Here is a 22666-nt window from a genome sequence, read left to right on the forward strand (position 1 = left end):
TTCTGGACAACCCATCAGCATTGCTATGTTGGACACCTGGCCTATGCTCAATAGTGAAGTCGAAGCCTTGTAGACTTATGGACCACCTAAGCAACTTTGGATTCTCCCCCTTCATGTTCATTAGCCACTTTAACGGCATATGGTCAGTTTGCACAGTGAAGTGGGTCCCATAGAGGTAGGGCCTCAGCTTCCTTAGGGCCCACACAACAGAGAAACATTCTTTCTCTACCGTGGACCATCTGAGCTCTCTGTCCTTAAACTGGCGACTAATAAAACCGATAGGGTGTTCCTTACCCTTCTCATCTACTTGTGATAGTACAGCTCCTATCCCAGTGTCAGAGGCGTCCGTCTGCACGATAAAAGGTCTTTGATAATCAGGGGCCCTGAGCACAGGGGCCTGGCACAAGGAGTCTTTTAAGCCATTGAAGGCCTTCTCACACTCGTCGGTCCAAGTTACCTTCTTGGGTTTCTTCGGAGTTGTGAGGGCAGTCAGAGGGGCAGCTATGGTACCATAGTCTGCCACAAAATTGCGGTAATACCCCGTGAGTCCTAAGAAGGCTCTCACTTGGGTTTGCGTAGTGGGGGTAGGCCAGTCTTGTACTGCTTGTACTTTACTGAGTAGAGGCTGTATCCTCCCTCCACCTACTTCATGTCCAAGGTAAACCACTGAGCCTTGTCCAATCTGGCATTTACTAGCCTTTATGGTCAAGTGGGCTTTCTGAAGAGCCTGGAGCACAATCCCGAGGTGTTTCACATGGTCTTCCCAGGTGGCACTGAAAACTGCTATATCGTCCAGATATGCAAGACAGAATTCGTCCAACCCATTCAACACATGATTCACAAGCCTCTGGAAAGTGGCAGGTGCATTCTTCAACCCGAACGGCATTACCCGGAATTGGTAAAGGCCGTCTGGAGTAGAAAATGCTGTCTTCTCCCTGGCATGTTCTGCTAACGCTATTTGCCAATAGCCAGCAGTGAGGTCAAACGTGCTGAGGTACTTGGAGGCACCCAAAGTATCCACCAGCTCATCTGTTCGAGGCAAGGGGTGTGCATCTGTCTTGGTGACAGCATTCAGAGCCCTGTAATCCACGCAGAACCTCAATTCAGAAGTGCCTGCCTTTGGAACCAAGACCACAGGACTGGACCAAGGACTACTAGAGGGTTCAATCACCCCAAGGTCTAACATTTTGTTGACCTCGGTCTTAATATAAGACCGTACTTTATCTGACATCCTGTATCCCCTACCTTTGGTAGGTACACTGTCTCCTGTGTCAATGTTATGTTTGCACCAAGGTGTCAAACCAGGTGACTGTGAAAACAGGGGGGAAAATTGCCTAAGCAAACTTTTCACCTCAGCCTGCTGATCAGAAGTCAGGTGAGGGGCCACTCGGACACCCTCAATGGAGCTATCTGAAGGACCGCTCTGGAACAGGTCGGGGAGAGGTTCAGACTCCTCTTCCTCAACGTCTGACGCCAGTAGCAGTGCTGCGATTTCGACTCTTGGGACGAAAGCCTTCAGCCTATTCACGTGGAACACTTTTGGAGCCTGTCCAGGCCTTCCAAGGTCCACTAAATAGTTAACCTCACCCAGGGGCTCCACCACTGTGTAAGGGCCTGACCATTTGTCCTGTAAAGCTCGAGGCCTTATGGGATTCATGATCAGGACTTGCTGACCAGGTGTAAAGTTGATGAGGGAAGCTTTCTGGTCGTACCAATGTTTCACCAGCGCTTGCCCTGCCTTCAATTTATCACTAGCCAAGCCCATCAGAAGTACCATCCGTTTTCTGAGCCCTAGCACATAATCAACTACATTGGTAGTAACAGGGGGAGTGGGCATCTCCCATCCCTCTTTGACGATGGCTAAGGGTCCCCGTACGGGATGACCGAACAGAAGTTCGAAGGGGCTGAAGCCAACACCCTCCTGTGGTACCTCTCGGTAGGTAAACAGTAAGCATGGTAAAAGAAGATCCCATTTTCTTCTCTGGGGCTCCTCCAGAGCCCCAATCATGCTCTTCAACGTCCTGTTGAAACGTTCCACCAGACCATTGGTCTGGGGGTGGTATGCAGAAGAGAACTTCTAGGTGACCCCACATTCTTTCCACATAGCCTGCATATACTTCGACATAAAGTTGCTGCCACGATCTGACACAACTTCTTTAGGGAAGCCAACCCTAGTAAATATGCCGAGTAAAGCTTTTGCAACTGACTTGGCAGTTACAGTTTTGAATGGGATGGCCTCAGGATACCTGGTTGCATGGTCGACCAGCACCAGGATAAACCTATTGCCCGAGGATGTTTGCGGGTCAAGGGGACCAACGATGTCGATCCCTACCCTTTCAAATGGTACCCCCACAACTGGGAGCGGTACCAACGGAGCTTGGATTGTCGCGCCAACCTTACCAGACAACTGGCAGGAGGCACAACTCCTGCAGTGACTTTCTACTTGCACCCCCATCTTGGGCCAGTAGAAGTGCATGGATAACCTTTGCTTGGTCCTCTTCATACCAAGGTGACCAGCAAGGGGAACTTCATGTGCCAACTGCAGGAGGAAGGGCCTAACAGCAAGGGGAACCACCAACCTCCTATGGTCTCCTTCTGTAGACTCTGTGGGCTCACTATACAGGAGTCCACCTTCCCAATAAATCCTATGCGTCCCAGGAGGTTCACCCTCAAGCTGGGAGCAGGCCTGTCTCCTTAGGCCTTCCAGAGATGGGCACTCACGTTGGCCTTTACTGAATTCGTCCCTATCAGGACCTCCTTCAACTAACAAGTCTTTTAGTTCAGGAAGATCGTTGGGGTCGAATACTTCAGGCATCGCCACCTCCTCGTCAGGCCCGGGCGATTGACCAACTTCCTCCACCGCAGTGGTAGGCGAGCTCGGGGGAATATTCTCTTTCCCTCGTCGTGACTTGTTGACTCCTTTCGCCTTGGGTTTCCCCTTCGGCTGGGGCGGCGTATTGGACTTGGCCAATGCTGCCCGTGCTTGAGACCGTGTGTAGGGTCGTTCGGCAGTGTCTCCTACGAGCCCTAAAGCTCTGAGATCATTACCTAATAAGACCTTTCCCGGGACGTTTCTCTGAATGCTCACTGGAATCCTGACTGCTGTACCATTTAAAGTAAGATTTACAGGGATCACGGGAAACATACGGAGGGGGCCGTCAACCAACTTAGTGGGCATCAGAGTAGCTCTGGCAACTTCCTCTGAGTCTACCAAGGTAGAATCCACTACAGTGCGACTGCACCCACTATCCCTAAGAGCTGGAGTATCTACTCCATTGATCAGCACACTGTCTTTAAAGTAGTGCTTGGTATTATCCGGAATCCTAGCATAAGCCTCTGCGACTTTAGGCTCCCAGGAACCCAGGGACACTAAAACTACCTCAGCCTCTATTCCGCTGGGAAATGAGTCTGAGGAGAAGGATGCTCCCGTAATCTCTTCTTCCTCGTAGGAGGAGAAGGCCAGATTAGCGGAGTGGACCCCCAAAGGTCTAACCTTACAACGGGGATCCCCCTTCACGTGGTCAGTTGCTCCACAAGAAAAACAAGCCCCATTGGGTCTGTTTACGTAGGGAGGCTTATTGTAACCAGAGTTCTGTTTCGGAGGCGGACCTCCACTACCCTGTGAGTTCTCTTGTGTCTTACCCTTATTTTTCTTTTTGTGGCCCTTATGGGAAGAAGATTTAGCAGATTCCCCACCCTCCATATCTTTGGACTTTTTCCCCTCCTCCTGCTTACCAGGATGAGTTTTGTCCTTATGGGACACTCGATGTGACACCCATAAGTCTGCTGCAATGGCCAGCTTCTTAGGATCTATCTCCTTCGAATCGGCCAAATGCTGCTTAAGCTCCGGGGAAGAAGAAGCAAAAATGTGTTCCAGAATGACAAGATTTATCATGCCTTCGAAGGTAGAAACCTTATAACCTTCGACCCAGCCAGTTAAGTTTTTCAAGGATTCAGCGACATAAGATACCCAAGTACCACCTTCCTTTTTCTTATACTCTCGAAAACGCTTTAAATATTGGGCCGGAGTCTTCCCAAACTTTAAAATAAGTTTGCTTTAACATTGCGAAATCAGCTCGCTCAGCCTTCGACATTTCCATGATGGCACTACAGCCAGAATGGGGCAGTCTACTGAGTAACCACGCAATCTTATCAGCATTGTCAACTTCTTGAACTTTGCATGCATACTCAAACGCATTCAGCCAGTCCATAATGTCATTCCTTTCTTCATACACACTGAGCAGATCTTTCGGAAACCGTGGATGAGAGGAGGCCCCAGACCCATGTCCAGGACCCTTGGACCCATTTGCAACCTGAAGCTTGGCCAGTTCCAACTGGTGATCCCTGTCTTTTTGTTTTTCTGCCTGTTCGATTTTTAGTTTGGCTATGCTGAATTCAAGCTCCTGCTGCCTAAACCGCAGCTCTTGCTTCTTGAATTCAAGCATAGCCTCCCCATCAGCACTGGCAGAGGAAACATTAGACATCTCGTCCTCCCTGTCCTCGTGGTCGCGGTGGAGCAGTGCGGCGGCAGAACCGTCGGTTCTACCAGTGAGAGCAGCCCCACCACCTTCCGCACTGTCCTCAGAAGTAATAGCGTCAAGCTGCGCTTCTTGCCACGCCACGATTCTTTGGATCATTTCCAATTTCGTTCCTTGAGAGGAAACACCTCTCTCCGCACACATCTTTTTTAGTGTTTCTGATTTAGAAGCATTTAAAGTTAACAAGGTACTTGTTTCCATACTGTTTGATAGGACTATGGCCTTTTTAAAGTTATACTACAACAATTCACTACGTGTACTGGTTGGAATAACCTGAAATGCCTTAGTTCGAGCGCAACACTGGATACCTTCAGTCGTATCCCACCGCTATACACCAATTTTGTTAAGACGGATTTCTGAACTCTGTCCTGGTGGCGCAGAAGTTCAGAAGGCCAACCTAATTACTTGGAACAGGGTAACCTCTGGACGAGCCAGACCAATCAAGGTAGCGATCGCGGCGGTCAAGACTAGGTCTCAAGAGGGGTGAGGGTGACTGAAGGCCCGCAATGAGCACACAAAGCAAGAGCGCTTACAAACTACTCCAAACAGTTGTTATATCAAAAATAGATACACATTTATTTTAAGGGCTTTAAAATAATGACCGTAGCGAGAAAATCACAATATCACAATATTAAGCCAACACATACCATATCAACACAATATATATACAAATAAGATAGTCATAAGCGTTACACGCACGAAATGTGTAGTACACCTGAAAGGGAAGGAAAACAGGCAGTGCGATAATGCTTTAGACTCTGTTCGCCTTCAGAGGCACCTAACTAGATGGAAGTCCGAGCCCTGCGAAGAGTGGAGCCTTGTGCTCAAAGTACCTGCACACGCCGGTGCCAACGGGCAAAAGGAGAAGCTCTTCGGAGGAAGTCAGGCAGTTCGGGTTAGTGCACAGCAGAAGAAGAACAGGTTCCGCAACTCAAGCGCAGCCTCCACAGCGGGCAGAAGCAGAGTGCGAGTACGGCAAAAGGGTGCTGTTTTTACACAGCAGGGAAAAGCAATGGGATATTGCAGGAGGGCGACCAGATCCTAGCTATACTACTCACCGGTCCCCGAAGCAAGCAGACCCAGGCTTCTCCACGTTAGTTTCAGCAGCTGGCAGGTTCAGAAGAGCAGGGAACGCCTCGTGGTCGTGTAGAGCAAAAAGACGTCCCGATCGACGAAACCGGCACAGTTTGTTGCCGCAGCAGGACAACGGAGCGGCCGTGTGTATTCGAGCCAAATGTACACTCCTCCCTTCAGACCTGGGAACGCCAAGTGCACGAAGCGTGGGAGAGTGACAAGGACTCAAAATACAACACAACCTGGCGGCGGTTACAGAGCAGGACTCCCTTGTGAGCTGGTCAGTCAACTGGATGGCCCAGAGACACTTCCGAAGGCTTACTTGGCAGGAGAGGATGAAGTCGCCGGGAATAGCTGTTCCTGCTATTCCAAAGGTCGAAGCACCAGTACAGGCCTTCTGGTTCGATCAAAGGAGGAAAGGGTTTCACAGGACGACAGCGGTGCAAAGGAGGATTCCTTCAGCGGGTCACCAGCGATTCCTCAGTCCAGCCTCGTGGTTGCAGGATACTTGGCTCCTGTATTCCTTCGTGAGAACTCAGGAGATCGACATGGTAGTGGTGTTTCCAGCCCCCTCTTATCCAGGGTTCCCTTCGCGCCAAAACGGAGGGGAGCCAATGGGAGATCCGCTCATCAACACACATACCATACGTGGACCAATCATGGACCACGGTGGTCCCAGGCATTCACACCACCCTAGACTCTCTGGCACCCAGGATGTGTATTGGGACCAGACATCCCAGCCCACACCCTGGAGGCACACAAACGACATGTAGAAGCCCGCGAAAGCATCTGCGTTTCGCGGGAAAGTACATGCCCAAATAAGGAAGGCCCCGGGTCGCTCGACCTGGGGAAGGTGAAGGGAGCAAGACGGTCAGTGGACAGGACAAAGGAGACTCGTGGTCTGGCCATTTTGGGAGCCAGGCCACCATTTTGGGTTCAGTGCGAAAAACGCGCTCAGAACGCCAAAAGGAGCTCAAAATACACAAAACGATCGCTGAATGACTTGCACCGATCAAATACCATCCTAATAGAGTATCTAGGGCCCGTAGAAGGCTAGAGACCCAAGAGAGCTGTAACTTAGCTTACAATGCCCTCTTGTGTCGTGTTGCACTAAAGCTGCGACACGATAAAAGAAACTACGGGAAACAGCGTTCCCCGGTACTGACTGTCTTAAGGGCATGTCAGTTTCCCCGTAAGAAAGGAGCGAAAGCCCAGAGGAGTGCGGCAGAAGGCTGCACTTCTCTGGCAAAGTCAAGAACAAGGTGAAAAACAACAGCAAAAAGTTTAGGGGTTGCCACATGGAAGGAAAATTACCTACAATTATGAAATCTTTCCTAACACCTGTGGCTTCCTCTTGTTTGTCCTTGGAGTGCTTGGAGGGTCTTCGGGGGAGTCCTGGTATCTTCCTTTGTGGGTTTGTCTCTGGACTTCCTGTCATGCAAGTAGGGCCTGGCTCCCTCGGAGGCCGCCTCGACAGGAAGTGGGACCTGTCTTGGGGGCCCCCGAGGAGCCAAGGCCCCGCGACAGGGAAAAGACCGATGGACAGTAAAAAACCCTGTGCAGTCTTCCTGAGAGTAATAGACTCTCCAATAGCGGATGTGAGTGATACGGAGTGAACCCGGAAAATAGTTGATCAGGTAAGTTCGTACTGTCCACCAATATGAAGATGGATTGAGGAAAGGAAGGCAGGATCCGATCCGTGAAGACTTGGCCGGATACAAGGTAAGTAGCAAAGAGGAGAGATGCGGGAGGAAAGAGAAGAGGGATAGAGCCCGGAACGGGGAAACGGTCCGAACAGAGTGGGATAGGTAGGAATAGAAGGAGAAGCAGTTAAAGTCCCTACTTACCAGAAACGGTTGGATCCATGAAAGGCACAGGGAGGAACATGTAGATACGTGAGGATGGCGGCAGGCTGCTAGTACGAGTGGCAAGGTGCCAAAGGCAAAGGAAAAGACTGGGAAGGCGTAATGGTCGAGAGCCGTGATGGGACTAAGGAAGTAGGTAGACAGAAAAACAAAGTTAAGCGGAGAGTAAAGGCAAGCGGGTAGGGGTAAACACTGCAGGAGGCACTGAAGGAGCTAAAACAGAGTTTTAGCCGAGCGCTGGTATCACAGGAAAAATAACACAGATACAACACGCCGGGAGGTGGGCGGGGCTTGCTTAAATAACAAAGGCAGCCATGTTGGATGAGGACTGGACTGCTAACTGAAGGTTCTTCGCGGCGATAACTTCCACTTCTGCCTCAGCTTCCAGGGATGGATCCTGACACAAACCTTCCCATGATGGAGAAAATGAAACCTTGACAGAAGAAATAACTATGCTGACAACCTTGCACACAAAGATGGAGGATGAAGTTGATGGGAGAGCAGGAGATTACTGGTTTTCGTCTCTGTTTTTATGGATTCCAACATGGCTGACAAATGCCTTCAAGCTACTTGGAGCAATACTAGTGTTGGTATTGCTAGGCTTTTGTCTGATAAGGATCATTTTGGGCCAATGCCAGAAGACAACCAAGACATTTATTGGATGAATATAATGATTGACATAGATGCTGAAACTGGGAAACACATGCAAAATAAGGACAGCACCCATGAGAATATAAAGAAAAGTCCCCTGGCACCCCCAGGAACAAAGTTCTACTACCCTAAGGATCACAAGAAGTATGTAGGATGTTGGATATTTCATCCACCATCTGGGGAGTGCTGCCATATGACCTGGAGTGTGGATGAACAAATAAAGAATGCAGTCAAACTGAGGGCGGTGACAAAGATATGAATCCCAAAGAAACCACAGCATGAAGAGAAGATGGAGAAGATTTAGGTGGTGGTTGAGGACTCGTCCAGAGGGGGAATGTAGAGGAGCAGGTGGACACATTATCCCTAGCTCTCACCCCCTCACATAGGACATACTGGAATAGCAGAAGAAGAGCTCTATGTGGGACACCAGGTAGCATCCCAATACCACATTTAGTGTATGAGAGACGATATGCACTCAGAAACCGTACCAAATGTACCCTTGTACTGAAAGGGTGGAAGGATGTCAGCACACACCAATGGACATCATAGAGCTATAAGTGAAATTTGACAAGGACATAGTGACGTCATGAAGGAGACATACGAAGATGCACTGAAATGATATGAACGTATTTAAAGGACCAAGTGTAACTGGAGTAACAAGAGAAACATGTAATAGAATATGAAGGAATTAATATTGATATTTATACAGATATTGATATTTTATTTGTATCATGCTCACACACAAGGGTTTCAGAGTGCGACGAGGCAAGGGAGGGGAACAAGGGAGAACACAACAATGATCTTACTAGGCCCAGTGACATTGGGAACGCGCAAGTGCAAAGGAGAGGGAAGGGGAAAGTGCAGAGGGGGGAGAATATGAAGGAATCATATATGTGAAGAAGATAAAGTAATCTGCTCACTAATAAATGCATATATCCATAAACGCAAGGTAGATGAGACATATAGAATCTGGCTGCAGAAGAAAATAGAACATGGCTAAGGTGGCCATGATGGAAAGAGGGACATCAGACTTGTTTTAAAACTAATCAAGCTACCTCAGAGATAAACTAGGGCTGCAAAGTCAGGAGACACTGGAAACACAGCTCTGTTGTGAGTAATAAAGAGGAGTCTATTGGCCTGGGATCAAGGACTCTGCTTCAAGGAATAATTGCAATGCACAAGGAGAGTTAAACGGATTAGCCATGTACTTAAGACATATTTCTCTTAGATTAAGTAAAGAGGAAAACATCTGTAAGAGCCAAGTATTAAACAATGAAAGATGCGAAAAGCCTATACAAGGTGGAGTGAGCAAGTCTCTAGAGGCCGAGAGGAGTAAGGACACCAGCACAACTGAATCAAATAGCAGTAAAAAGAAGGTTGAAATAAACAAATTTGTGTCTCCTCACAAGTGATTCAGAAGTCGAAAACAAGGGCTATTCATTAAGCTCTTGATGTGGATAATGGTGCAGCCATACTCCCTTAAAAACCCCAGAATAAAGAACAGGATGCAAGGTCAATTACAAAGAAGAAGCCTTGGCTTGGGGCCGGCCCGATGAGAGACGGAGGACTAATTGGGAAAGCGGGGAGTAGTCTGTCGTTACTCGTGGCACCTGAGGAGTATTATGCTTAAGTCCTGTGAACAAGCCGAAAGGTTGGGAAAGCATGCCAATCAATCAGAGGGTCTATGTAGCAACATGTCATATAATGTTTCAAAGGCCAACCCACTGCTTTGAGTTTGCTATAATCAGTATTTTAAGTATTTAGAGGTAGGTTGAGGTGTGCCTAACAGGTAAGAGGCAGCCTATGGTGTCACTTACACTTATAGATACTATAGGTATATATGTTCCCTTAAGCAATCCCTTCCTTCAATAGTTTTACAGTTTGCCACGTAGGATGATATCATAGCTTACACACATCGAGGTATATAAACTTTGTGTAATAAAATGTGGTTGTGAATGTGTTGACTGCAGCGTGTGGTTCGTCAGATTGCCCTACTTTATTTTATGCTAATAATAAAGTAGTACTTTGCCATATTCTTTGAGTCTGTCCTGTTATTTGGGTCCGAGATCTTTATTGGTAACTCCATCTAGCACACAAGACGCTTCAAGGCGCTAGAGCGCAAGAGCGTGAAGACGCATATGAAATGGCTGTGCATTCATTTTCTATATCGCATTTCTGAATTTCCAGTTTACCATTATATACTGTCAGTCAGACATAATGAGAGTAATCACATTCACATCCCAATTGTATTATTCCCTGCAGTGCCAGCATGCCTTTGAGTATGCCAGTATTAATAAATGTCATTCATTTCAGTGAAAGAATGACTGCAGCTTCATTTAAAATGAAATATCATACATTCGAATTCTCAAAAGTTCAACATGGGTTTAACATATGGTTTCAGCGCAAATATGTTCACTACTTGTTTGTGCAAAATCGACCTAAATCAGAACAGGGAGATAAAAAAACAAAAAAAAAAAAAAAAAAAAACACTGATATAAGATTGGTAGTATGATGTTCACAGCATCAAGGCCAGGGTCTGACCGAAGCTCTGTTACTATGAGGGACTGAAGAATACCTGTCTGCCCAGACACCTGGGGATGAAGTATCTGCATAATGTGCTGGGTGCAGAGTGATACTACCCGGGGATGGAGTATCTGCATAATGTGCTGGGTGCAGAGTGATACTACCCGGGGATGGAGTATCTGCATAATGTGCTGGGTGCAGAGTGATACTACCCGGGGATGGAGTATCTGCATAATGTGCTGGGTGCAGAGTGATACTACCCGGGGATGGAGTATCTGCATAATGTGCTGGGTGCAGAGTGATACTACCCCAGTGACAGATTAGCACAAAGAAGAATGTGTCCTACGTTGCTGATGATTTTGCCTTACTTGCAAATGTGCAAGCTGGTATGGTAGGTGCTCGAAAGGATGTGACGTATACATCGTGGTGCAAAGGCGGTGTTATGAAGTGAAGGGTGTATGAACTGGTGAATGTGTGGCAAATGCTGCAGCTGAACGCATTACAAAGCCACGTTTTTACACACTGGATTTCGGTTTAACTTTTTGAAGTACCTTGTTCGTTTTTTTGTAACGTTTCTACATTTTCTGTCAAAGTGTGCACTTCTTATGTAAGGGTGCAGTGAGTGCATGGTAGTGCATGACCTTCGACCCTTCGTTTGTAGATGGAAGGTGCAATACACACACAGCTGTCGGACTGCATCTGGGAGCTGTGTCGTAAGGAGGATTTGAAGGGGGTGCGCACTTTCCAGGTTCGGTGTCTGGCACCCCTTCATGAAAACCCAACTTGTATCTTTAATAGCGTGATGGGTGTGCTTGGTGTGTGCACTGGTGTCAGGAGTGGCCATAAGGCAGTGAACGTGATTGCAATATGTTCATGGTTCTGGAACTGTTTGAATGGGTCCATCACAGATTTTTCTAATGAAATCTGCTTTATTCCCCGCGTGGGTTTTTCTGTAGATGCACAATGCTACACTGCCCAGCCCCTTTCTCTCCCTGCCTACACACACGCCTCGTGAAACACCGTCACATTCAATGTGCACATGCAAAGTGAACACACAGCACAAATTTCACATGGGGTGAAAGTTATTGAATCACCCACACGCCCATTTTGACAACCCCTGTCTGTTGACACTAATTTTTAGTGCATAACACAGGTAGGCAAACAGCGCTCTTTCAAAGTCTGACACCACTGTCCAAAATATATTTGCATGGCTGTGATGTGCATAAAAGATTTGCTGCCTGTAGGATCATTTTGGGGTTCATAATGTACCTCCTACGCATCCTGTTCGTTTCCATTAGAGAATGGCAGCAGAGAACAGCTCTACAAAGTAAACTACATTGTGTCATACGCGTCAAGCTATATTGTATACGTCGTCATGACAAAGCTGATACTGCAGAACCAATTGGCTTCGTTTATGATTACTTTCCAAATACAACTGATCTTCTCTGAGAGGTTTAAGCATGAAATTGTGAGAGCTGTCCTTAAGAGAGAACTCAACCCTTCCAGTTTTCAGATTTCTCCTTCACCTAGACAGTGGGCCTCATTACAACCCTGGCGGTAGCCGTGCCTGTAAAACAGTGACTGGCTTTCTTGTTCTATTCTTTTTAGGGGTAGCAAGGGAGACCTCAGGGGTCGCAAGTGTGACCCCTGTCGACCCCCAAATGACTGCCCTGAAGTTGGACAACCCTGTTTTAGAGCCTTCTTCACTGCACCTTCTTTAGGGACCACCGTCCTGCTACTAGTTGGGTAGAAGGTACAGTCTACCCACACATAAAACATCATCCACCTTTAGGCCATAATTTTATAGAGCGAATGCATCTGTATATTATTTTGGCTACATTTAACTTTTTCTTCAATTGTTTCTCTTCTTTTCTGTTGTTTTCTAATTCGTTTGCTTATTGTTTCAGGTGTGTTACATAAGTACACTACCGCTTTTTGTAAAGACACTAAAATATGTACTGTTCCCCACAACGTTAGAGGGAAATAGATGTTTGGCTTTGTGGAAATCCCTGTTGTCATGCCACCTTCTCCTGTGGACAGTTCTCACAAGATCTGACCTACAGGCAAAAAAGGAAATGGACAATGCACACCATTTCCATTTGTAAAAACGAACCGCACTCAATGGTGAAACATAAATAGGTCTGCCAGTGAAAGTGTTACATTTGTGACAGCCTTCAGAAACGTTCCCACATTTCCACGAGAGCAATTCCCATGCAAAGAAACAAATGATCATTCCCATTGCCATTCCCAGTGGCTGTTCAGCCTCTCTCCCGCAAAGACATATTGTAGTCATTGAACTGGTGCTAGGGGAAAGGCCCATGTGGAGTTTCTGGCCCTCTCCCAGATTCCAAGCGGCCTCTCAGGACCACTCTTAGTGTCAGGTGAGTCTACTACTACAGGGTGGGAATACCCATTGGTCTAGCACAGGGGTCAGCAACCCAAAGCTCTCCAAGTGTTTTGAACTACAACTCCCATGCTCCCTCACCATTGATTACACTAGTAAGAGCTGACAGGAGATGTAGTTCAACACATCTGGTGAGCCAAAGGCTGCAGACCCATGCTCTAGCATGCATTGGAGCCAAAGGGATTACCCTTGCGTCCACCATACCTTCGAATTGGTCATATACCGAATAATTGGGCACAAGTTCCAAATAGATCGCTTTGTTTATTGTTTTAAGAACTTGTTACTGGTGCCCAGCTAAACCCAAGGTTCTACTCTATACATAAGTATGGAGAGATTCTCTAAATATTGAAATAGAAGTCCTGATCCCCCTAATAGGATGCCCTAGAAACAAGCCACATTAAAAAGGTTCCACACTCAGGAGACGGGGCATTAAGTGGTAGGTACTGCCATTGCCCTCTGGCAAAGTCCTCTCTTGGTTTCATGTATAGAAGCGCTCGACTATATAGTTCTTTGTTTTCCCATGTTTCTTAGCCTGTCTCCCATGGCCAGAACGGTGGAATGCATGCATCTGTAATGGCGTTATCCTACTGGTGAATACAGATAACGGGAACTGTCTTTGTTTGGTCTGTTTGAATTTTACCATATTGGTTGGCTAATACAAAGTTCAGTTGGCTTTGGAGTTACTGCTGATATAGCACTAATTTCTATTGTATGCTTTTTCCCCCTCCAGATCACAATGGAGTCACACTGTGCCCTGAGGCTAGCATTGGCCCTTTGCTGTATATTACCCTTCTGCTCAGGTCAGAGCGGTGAAGATGAGCTGCTGGACACTGGATCAGGGTCCACCTTAGAAGAAATGAAGGACAGCGCCCAGGAGTTTAAGAACGAGGTCCATGATCCAGACCACTGTGGTCTGACCTTTTTTACCCCTGCACGTCCGGAATCCTGTGGAAGTGCGAGGTTACCAGCCGCGTCCAAGGAAGATCTGGATTACCTTAATGACCTCCTCAAGGACACCACGCGGATCCTGCAGAGCCTACAGTACACCACACACGCAGAGACGGGGGACCTGAGCTACCAGGAGGCCATTGTAGAGTCCATCAAAGGCACCAAAGAGGACAACCAGGAATTCCATGGCACCTTCAATAAGGTGTTGAATGAGTTTCACACAAAGATGGTGGACGACCTTCCTGACGTTGGAGAGGAGAAAAAGAAGTAAGCACACCTCATTGGCTAGTATCTAATATTTGTCATGCAAATGTGGGAAGTGTTTCTGGACGTAAGCCAGAAAAGATGCAAGGCATAAAATAAGCAGTGTGCATAGCAATTTTCTCTGCAGTTCTGTAGGTTTGCTAATTAAATTGACACTTGTGTAGCAAATCTAGCTATTTAAATTAACCTGTTCAATGAAAGCACAGCTCACCCAGCATTCCCTTCTTGCCCTCAAGGCTCTTTCCGCCCTCTTTTTTTTCTGTTAACTGCAAGTTCAAAGGGGTTAATGGAGAGAGAGTGCAACAGTAATCATCTCCTCTACTCTTAAAAGCACCAAAGACCTGTGTGGGAGTGCTGGCCAAGAAAAGGTCTTTCTTTTTCAAATTATTGCAAACCAGTGGCCATTCATGCATCAAACCTTAGGACTTTACAGATTCCTCTCACTAATGTCTTACTTCAGTGGGACACATAAATATTGCTAATTTTATATCTTGGGTACAAGTAACCTATGGTGACATTAAAACTATTAGTACAGCATTGCTAATCAAATAGGTGTGTTTGCTAATCAAAAATATCTTGATTAGCAAACTCTGCTAATCATGTTTTGAAAACATGCCTTGAAATGTCTTGTGTGTTCAGTACGTTTCGAACACTGGCCTGCCGGCTTCTGTCCCCTTGATACTAACGGCTATTCCAATAAGTACATCTACCTGTAACCTTTCTCTTTTTCCCTTTTTTGCGCTCTCCTTTTCCGAGAGAGACTTGGCATATTTGAGGTTAGGAAAGAGAGGGGTAAGATAGGTAAGTGTTCACTTGGTCGAGTATGTAATGTGCAAGTAAACAATAGGGGGCGCTGCAGGTGAATTAAAGGGTCATACGCCTGTGAATTGCTTTGCAAGGTCTCTCCATTCACAGTAATGAAGCTGGCGGTGCATGATGATGTTTGATTTTGATTTTGATTATTTATACCGCGCTCCAAGACAGACTCAACTGTATCCAGATGCAGGTGGTCAAAATAGCTATATTCAAGGTGTCACAAAACAAGTATCGTAGCGTCTCTGAGTTTGTACCTTTCAGCGGAAGCACCATGGACGTTAATTGCATTCATAAGTTTTGCACACATTCTGTGGCCCTGAGGCAAGGAATATCCAGAGTCAACCATGTATCAGAGACAGTTTCTTTGAATCATAGTCATAGCACTTAAATGGCCAGCTTGCACTTCTATAACTGACCTTCACATCTGTCATTTCAGATGAGTGCTCTTGCCCAAATGCAACATTTTCCTAGTATTCAAAGGGCCAGATTACAGTTCATGAAGTGGTTGGAGAGGTTACACGCTTTAGATAAATGGTCACCCTCCTGCCATTTAATGTTGACCGCAGCTCACCCTATGTTTAAGCACTTCACCCCAGACTGACTGGGCAATGGCCATTCCCAATGATTCCAATAGCCCTTTCAATGGATGAGGGATGAGTCAAAGTCTGGGGGTGGTGGTTCAGATCTGCCTGTAGCCTTTCTGTTTGGATCAGAAGAGGCGGTCAAAGTGCTCTCACATAGACATCTCCTCCCCACTCGACCTTATTCTATCATCCCATCGATATTTTATTTGTTCAGCTGTCATGTTATCATAAAAAGTAAGATAGCAAACAAATTTAAAAAACGGGCATTTAGAAATTGAAAAAAGTTTGTTTGTTTGTTTGTTTTATTTATTTGTATAGCGCTCCAGACCCAAGGGTAGAAGGGCGCTTAAAGAAGATGGTTACAAATTGTGATATATACAGTTCCAAAATAGAAATTTTTACAGACATTCAAGATACAGCAGTTAGCAACTTTCGCGGGCAAGGTTAAGTAAAGGGAGGTGAGACTTCCTAACTAGGGTGTTGCTCTTTGTTCAAGAGCCAGCCGATAACATGTTTCCTAAAGATCGGGAAGGATTCAATAGTTTTAATGCTGAGGGGTAAGGTGTTCCAGAGTTGGGAGGCAAGTACAGTGAAGCTGGTTCCTCCCACACTTTTTAATGAGAATCTGGGCACTGTTAAGCATAGAGTGTTGGAGGATCTGGTGGTCCTTGTGGCAGGTTTCATGGTAAACCTGTTAGTGAGATAGGGAGCGGCTAGGTGGTTTAAAGCCTTGTACGTGAGGCAGATGGTTTTCAAGTCAATTTTTTGTCGAATGGAGAGCCATTTGTGCGATTTCCTAGTGTTGGAAATGTGCTCTCACCTGGGAATGTTGAGTGCTGCGCGAAGAGCATTATTTTGAAGTACCTGTAGTTTGTTAATCATGGTTTGGTTAGCACCTAGGTACAGAATATTGCAATAGTCCAGTTTAGACTGTATGAGGGCTCTGACAAGTGTGAGGCAGCTGTTGGTGGATAAGAAGGGTCTACTGGCCCTAATAAGCTTGCTGGTGTAGGCGGTGGCAGAGGCAATCATGTTAGTATGTTTGTAAAGGCTGGAGTTGGCATCGAGATAAAAGCTGAGGGTTTTCACACTTTTGGCAATAGGGATAGTATGACCATCGATAGAGATGTTGTTATAGTTGGGATTGAGTTTGGACAGGTTGCCGGGAGAGCCGACAAGGAGGAGCTCCGTCTTCTTATCATTTAGGCAGAAGCCGTGCGAGGCCATCCATGCCTGAATGATAGAGAATATTTTGTTGATCCGGGTGACGTCTGTGTGGTAATTGCCTATGATGGTGAGGAGTATCTGGTGTCATCTGCGTAGTTCGTGTAGGTGACACCCAGACGGTCCAATCGGTCAAAGAGTGGCTTTGTAAATATGTTATACAGAATGGGGGAGACACAGGAGCCTTGTGGGACCCCGCATTCAGACCAAGAACTGTTGCATTTCTTACAAATTGGCATCCCTTTCTATACTTATGGATTCATAAAATTGATACACATTAATCTCCACCCTTATCGATACCAGGACAACACTATAACCTCGATTCAGAACCTTTGACTGCATTGGATATACATTTCAATAGCGCAGTACTCCATACATCCATCCCCACTGCACCTTATGCCATTCGTTCCCTGACATTATCATTTCCTCTGTGGACACTTTGAGAGACCACCATCTTCATCTAAAAAATTAACCACTGGCTTCAGTATGATTAGATCATATTTATCAATGGCCATATATACATTTGTTCTTTAGATATTTTAGATCCAATGCCCAGCACTCGTTTTCTGACCTTATCTCCAGGGGTACTTACCGCTTACGACTATAATATAGGGACTTCAAAGAGATCTATTTTTTCAGAATTATCATGAAGGTTAACATTTTTCTGTACGTGACTTAATCATGTCAAATTTCAAACATGCTGGCATCACGCATATATCCTCTCTATATATGTTTGGTTTTTCACCATAGCAAACACAAACATTTAGCACAAATTAGGATCTTTTTTCACGAGAAATAATTAAGGAAACTTCTTTTGTTTTGTTTTGCATTTTAAAACATAATTTGTGATCCCGTCAACACCGTAACTTAAACCGCTTTGGAAATTGCATACAAAATGGTTGACTATCACGTACGTATGACGTCATCACACCTAATTACGACGCGTCGATGTCAACGCTACCTAAATAAAAACAGCCATTTTAAGATAAACATGGCACCTGGACCATCCGCAGCATCAGTAGCATCCATGCACTTTCTGCGATCAGCAACAGAGGTAAATTTGAAACTGCAGAGCTGTTTTGCCACAATGTTACTTTAAATATTCCTCTAAATTAGAGAGCTCTGACCATGATTATTTGTCAAACGCTATACCCTTTCTTTATCGGCCTTACCAGTTCCTCCACACTTAGCTCGTAAATATATTGCTGAGTAAATCAAGCCTCTGCATTTGCTATACTTATGGCAACTAGACAAGACTTACTCAGAACCCAAATGCCCAAACATCAAATGAGTAGTATTTCCCTTTCTTAACCATTAATGTAAATTCTGCACATCATGTATTTTCTTTACATACCCTTTGCTTTTTAGGACATTACCACTCAAATAAAAATATCAAGATGACTTTGATTGCATTTACTTAAGGAGCCAACATAATTGGATAATTACAATCAATCTATACATATGATCAAGGAGAACAATGTAACAAAGCTCCAGTAAAGTGCCAGATGACAATGCTCACGCTATAATTTAATTTATGTGAGTGATACTTAAGCAATAAACCCTGAGCAGAGGGGCATTACCACTTCAGGTAATTCCCTGAGGCCCATAGTTACAGTCCCTGAAGTGGTAGTGTCCCCCATGCAAGGGGCTCATTGCTATTAGTACCCCGCCCATAGAACCGGGGTACTAAAAGCATTTGTTTTCTTTTGCGAAATGCTCTGGCGTTCAAAAAGTTCAAAAATGCCCGCCGGGGAAGGGAAAGCAAACTCTGTTGTCCCTTTCCATGGCGGCCATTGAAAATAATAAAAAAAGTAAACAAACAAAATGGCCACCATGGAAACGGAGAAGGGACTACACGTAGTCCCTGCTCTCTTTCCATGGTGGCCATTCAAATAAAAAGGAATAAAGTAAACAAAAAAAAGGCTGCCATGGAAAGGCGAGAAGGGACTACGTGTAGTCCATTCTTCCTTTCCATGGCGGCCTGTCACAGATCAGGAGCGGACATGCTGGAGACAGAAGTGTTTCCAACCCGTCCACTCCTGAAAAGCAGGTAAGTGTGGGGGGAGGGATGGATGGGCAAGGGGGATAGGGGGGTTAGAAGCACTTACCTAATTCCCCAGCAAGGGGAGATGGTGGCCGCCAGCCCTGAGGAGGCTCAGGGTAGCGGGATTACCATCTGGTATCGGCCACGTTCTGAGCCTCCCCTTTGGCTCGGAGGCCGCGACCCCTCCCTTGCCGAGTACTAATTAGGCAATATGACCCAAGGAGGGGGGACATTACCGGTCAGTTAGAAGCCTGAGAGAATCGAGGGCTTTAATAGAGCCTCAAGGGCATAACCCAACTGGTAATGGCGCCCCTTCGAGGGTCATATTGCCATTAGTACCCCAGCACGTCGTGCCAGGGTACTAATTGCAATTTTTCTCAAGTTGAGAAACAGTGCTGTGACCGTTTCTCAACTCGATCAAAACAAATAAATGCAGCCAGGGCCAATGAGCTTGCTTGTAACAAGCTCAATGACACTCGCTGGGTACTAATGTGAAAATAAAGGCTCTTACCTTTACTTCCAGTATATATTTATTTTTGAAATGTCTGCTTACTTTACAAATTTCAAACTTAATGTCACGTTTAATGAACCTGGCATCTTCCATGTTCCTTCCGTGTTCTTCTTTGCTTTGAACTCTTAATGGTAGCTTCGATCTGCCCACCAGTCATTTGAGTTTCAGACTAAGCATTTTTGGGAATTTACCCTCTCATGGTCGCCTTTACAACTTGGCCATATGTTGATATATGGAATCATGCTACCTCAAGGTGTGACCAAGTTAAAACCACCAATTAACAAAAGAAAGACATAGGGAAAATTTAAATGACCCCAAGATTCATTCCCTCATAAAGGCTTGCGACAGCTTCTAAACTAGAGCATCTTGTGGTCTCTATGTTATCACCCCCCTCAGGATGAGAAAAACTCCACTTAGAAAACAATTACTCAACATCTGAATGTAATAATCAATTGTAATATTTTATTGTATCAAAAACAATTTTTTAGCATATATGCACACACTTCATATAGTTAAAAAACGGAGTGCTATGTACTCCTCTGCGAAAAAACAGAACTTTATAAACACTTATTCATTTGCTTAAAAAGGACAATGCAGTGGAGCCTATAAACTAAGACTATACCTTACACCAAAACAGTTCAAAGAACTGTACCATGTACAAATCTGCTGACTTACTAGCTATCTAAATACTACAACACACCCTGTATAGTGATAAACACTTCTAATAAGTACATAAAACAGTCCCTATTTTATAGGATACATTCTTTTACCATTCAGTATCCTTGGTAGTTGAATCCTCATGTGTACGACCAAGTTAAAATCCAAACCGCTAGGCAGCCTGAGAGCTCAGGATAGTTTGAATTTGAGGACTAGTTGGAGAAGGCCACTAGATTGTGGGCCTCCTTTCTTGTTACCCACTCAAGCACACACCTCGTGGTGCCACTTGTAACTACCCATCATTGTGTGTTCTTAAGGTAATTCTCAGCTCCTTTTGAAAGGCTTTGGTTTTTTAGTTTGATTTCCCTTGTTGGAAAGCCTGGTTTAGTCCATTCTTGAAAGTTCAATGGGGACACATATTCTCTGACCAGTCCTTGCAGGGGCATCTTCACTTAGATCAATGTTACCCCTGGCCCTATTAGGGCCATGCCAGGAGGGTTACAAGGCCCAACCCATTAGGGAAAGAAAAGGTAAATTAAAACAGAAAAATCAGAGGTGGGAACAATACTTTATTTAATGTGTATGTGTTTCAGTGCTATACTGGGATTTATCTGTTTTCATGGGACTGAACCATTTAGACCCTTTCTAGGGGTGACCTTTAACATGGCAAAGAAAGGACAGGTCATTTCCTCGGCTGGGGAAGTAAACTAGCGTTACAGGAGAGTACCCTGAAAGAAGAAGGAAAGTAAAAAATAACGGTCAATGAGAGTTAGGAGAAAAATGTGGGAGACACTGAAGAAGGGCTCCCTGAGTGCAGCAAGCTTGAGCGGCCCTGCCTGGCTTTAATTAACCAGCAAGCCGGGTTGCATATGCCAGAAACAGCCTGGTGGGAAGCCTGAGCCCCAGCCTCGGGAGCTGACGGCACGCCCAAGGGCCAGACCAGATGAAGATTGCCGGAAGATTGCCATACCTGCATGTGCGGGGAGGCACATAATCAAAAACTGGCCTGAGAAACATCTTGATCTTCCCCAGGACCAGACAGGCTGGACGAAGAGGAAATGCACTCCAGGCTGCATGTGAGACCTGGTTGAGCATAGATGCCTAGACCAGGCAGCATGGCCTGGAAGGTATGCGGCCCACCCAGACTCAGTGGGTTGGAGATAGCCAAAGTCCCAGGCCGTGTGGTGAAGAGGTCGTAAATGAATGGGGTGGGTTGGCCCCCATTACAGTGCTTTACAGGCGCATTGAACGAACCACGTGGCAGGGATGTCATTTCACCAAAATGCCGGGGGTATCGGAAGTGACATCACATGGCCCTTGACCTCCGATGATATCACAGGAAGTGATGCCATTTGACCCTACCCCCAAGTGACACCACAGGAAGTGATGGCACGCAACCTTCAGATGTGTCTAACACCTGTGTTTCCAGGTGCTCTCATTTCAGCCAGATATAAGTAACGAAGCACAGAGGGAGGCGAGATTTGTCCACGATCACACAATTGGGGAATGTCATTCTCCAGATTCGACATGGAGCCTATATGTAAACCATCCATAATGAAGTACTTGCAACAGGTTAACCAAAATCTCTAATGCAGGTTACAGCTAGTGTATGAAACATCTATAGATCGGACACAGAAGTACTCATTATTTTTGGCATTGATGTGTTAAACAAGACAGAAAATCACTGACCTGGGAGGCGTGCGCTGTCTGTTTACCCAGGAGCAAAATGCTACACGAGCAAGGCCTGAAAATTAAATAATTAAGCAGGATTTAGTAGCAACAGAATTCCCTGGTTATAAATGAGTCAGCTACCAGAAGAAACTTATTGTGCGGGTGTAAGCTGAGGCCATCTGTCTCAGTGTGCATTTATCTTTAAATTATTTGACAAGCAGCCACATGCTGTCCCCCTCAAACCAGAGCCGAACATAACATCTTAATGTCCTAGGCTTTTATACATGACTCTTTTTCAATCTTTTTTAATGGTGTGAGGTGTGGGGAGGAGGGCGGTCTGCACTTCCCTCAAGCGTGGGTTCAATGCATCTACGATTTTCAGAGCTCTATGTGTGATGTACGTTATTCAATGACCCCCCCCTCACCCTGGACCGGCCATTGAATGAAGCTTACATAAAGCCCTTTCCTTGAAGGAGTTTCAATGAGGAGGGGTGGGTTACTCCATGGCTCTCTCGCTTCTGAGACTCTGTGTCCAATGCTCATTTTCTTAAACAGTGTTGCACCAGAGCAGGGTCCTGGTTGAGTTTGCGGCCCCTCTCAACCATTCACATCACACTTGAATGTGTGCATGGGAGCAGAGGCCAGGAAGTGGCATAGCACAAAATATGGGGGCCCCCCTGTGAACCATGATGAGAGCCCCACCCAAGCTCCTTAACCAAGCACAGGACACACCACACCCCAGTTACTTGACTGCACTTCATTAGCTTAATTTGTCATTTTTGTCTGTATTTCCCTTATAGCTGCTTTCAATGATCCATTTGAAGCCTCTACATCGGGTATTACGGTGCAAGATCTGCTCTCAAACTTGGCACATACTCCACCTTCTATGGCA

At 45.8% G+C, this 22666-nt stretch overlaps 1 protein-coding gene across 4 annotated transcripts in view; it reads left to right on the forward strand.

The window, feature by feature from the left end:
• Positions 1–22666, forward strand: part of LOC138453113 (uncharacterized) — a 547753-nt gene that overhangs the window by 432755 nt on the left and 92332 nt on the right. For all 4 annotated transcript variants that reach the window (XM_069605645.1, XM_069605646.1, XM_069605643.1 and 1 more), the window contains one exon: positions 13786–14270. In XM_069605645.1, coding sequence (XP_069461746.1) covers positions 13792–14270 — 479 coding nt within the window. In that variant the 5' untranslated portion in view covers positions 13786–13791. The remainder of the gene's footprint in view (positions 1–13785; positions 14271–22666) is intronic.

Source organism: Ambystoma mexicanum, chromosome 4p (genome assembly GCF_040938575.1).
Source record: "Ambystoma mexicanum isolate Mex_15411 chromosome 4p, UKY_AmexF1_1, whole genome shotgun sequence".
Taxonomy (NCBI): Eukaryota; Metazoa; Chordata; class Amphibia; order Caudata; family Ambystomatidae; genus Ambystoma; species Ambystoma mexicanum.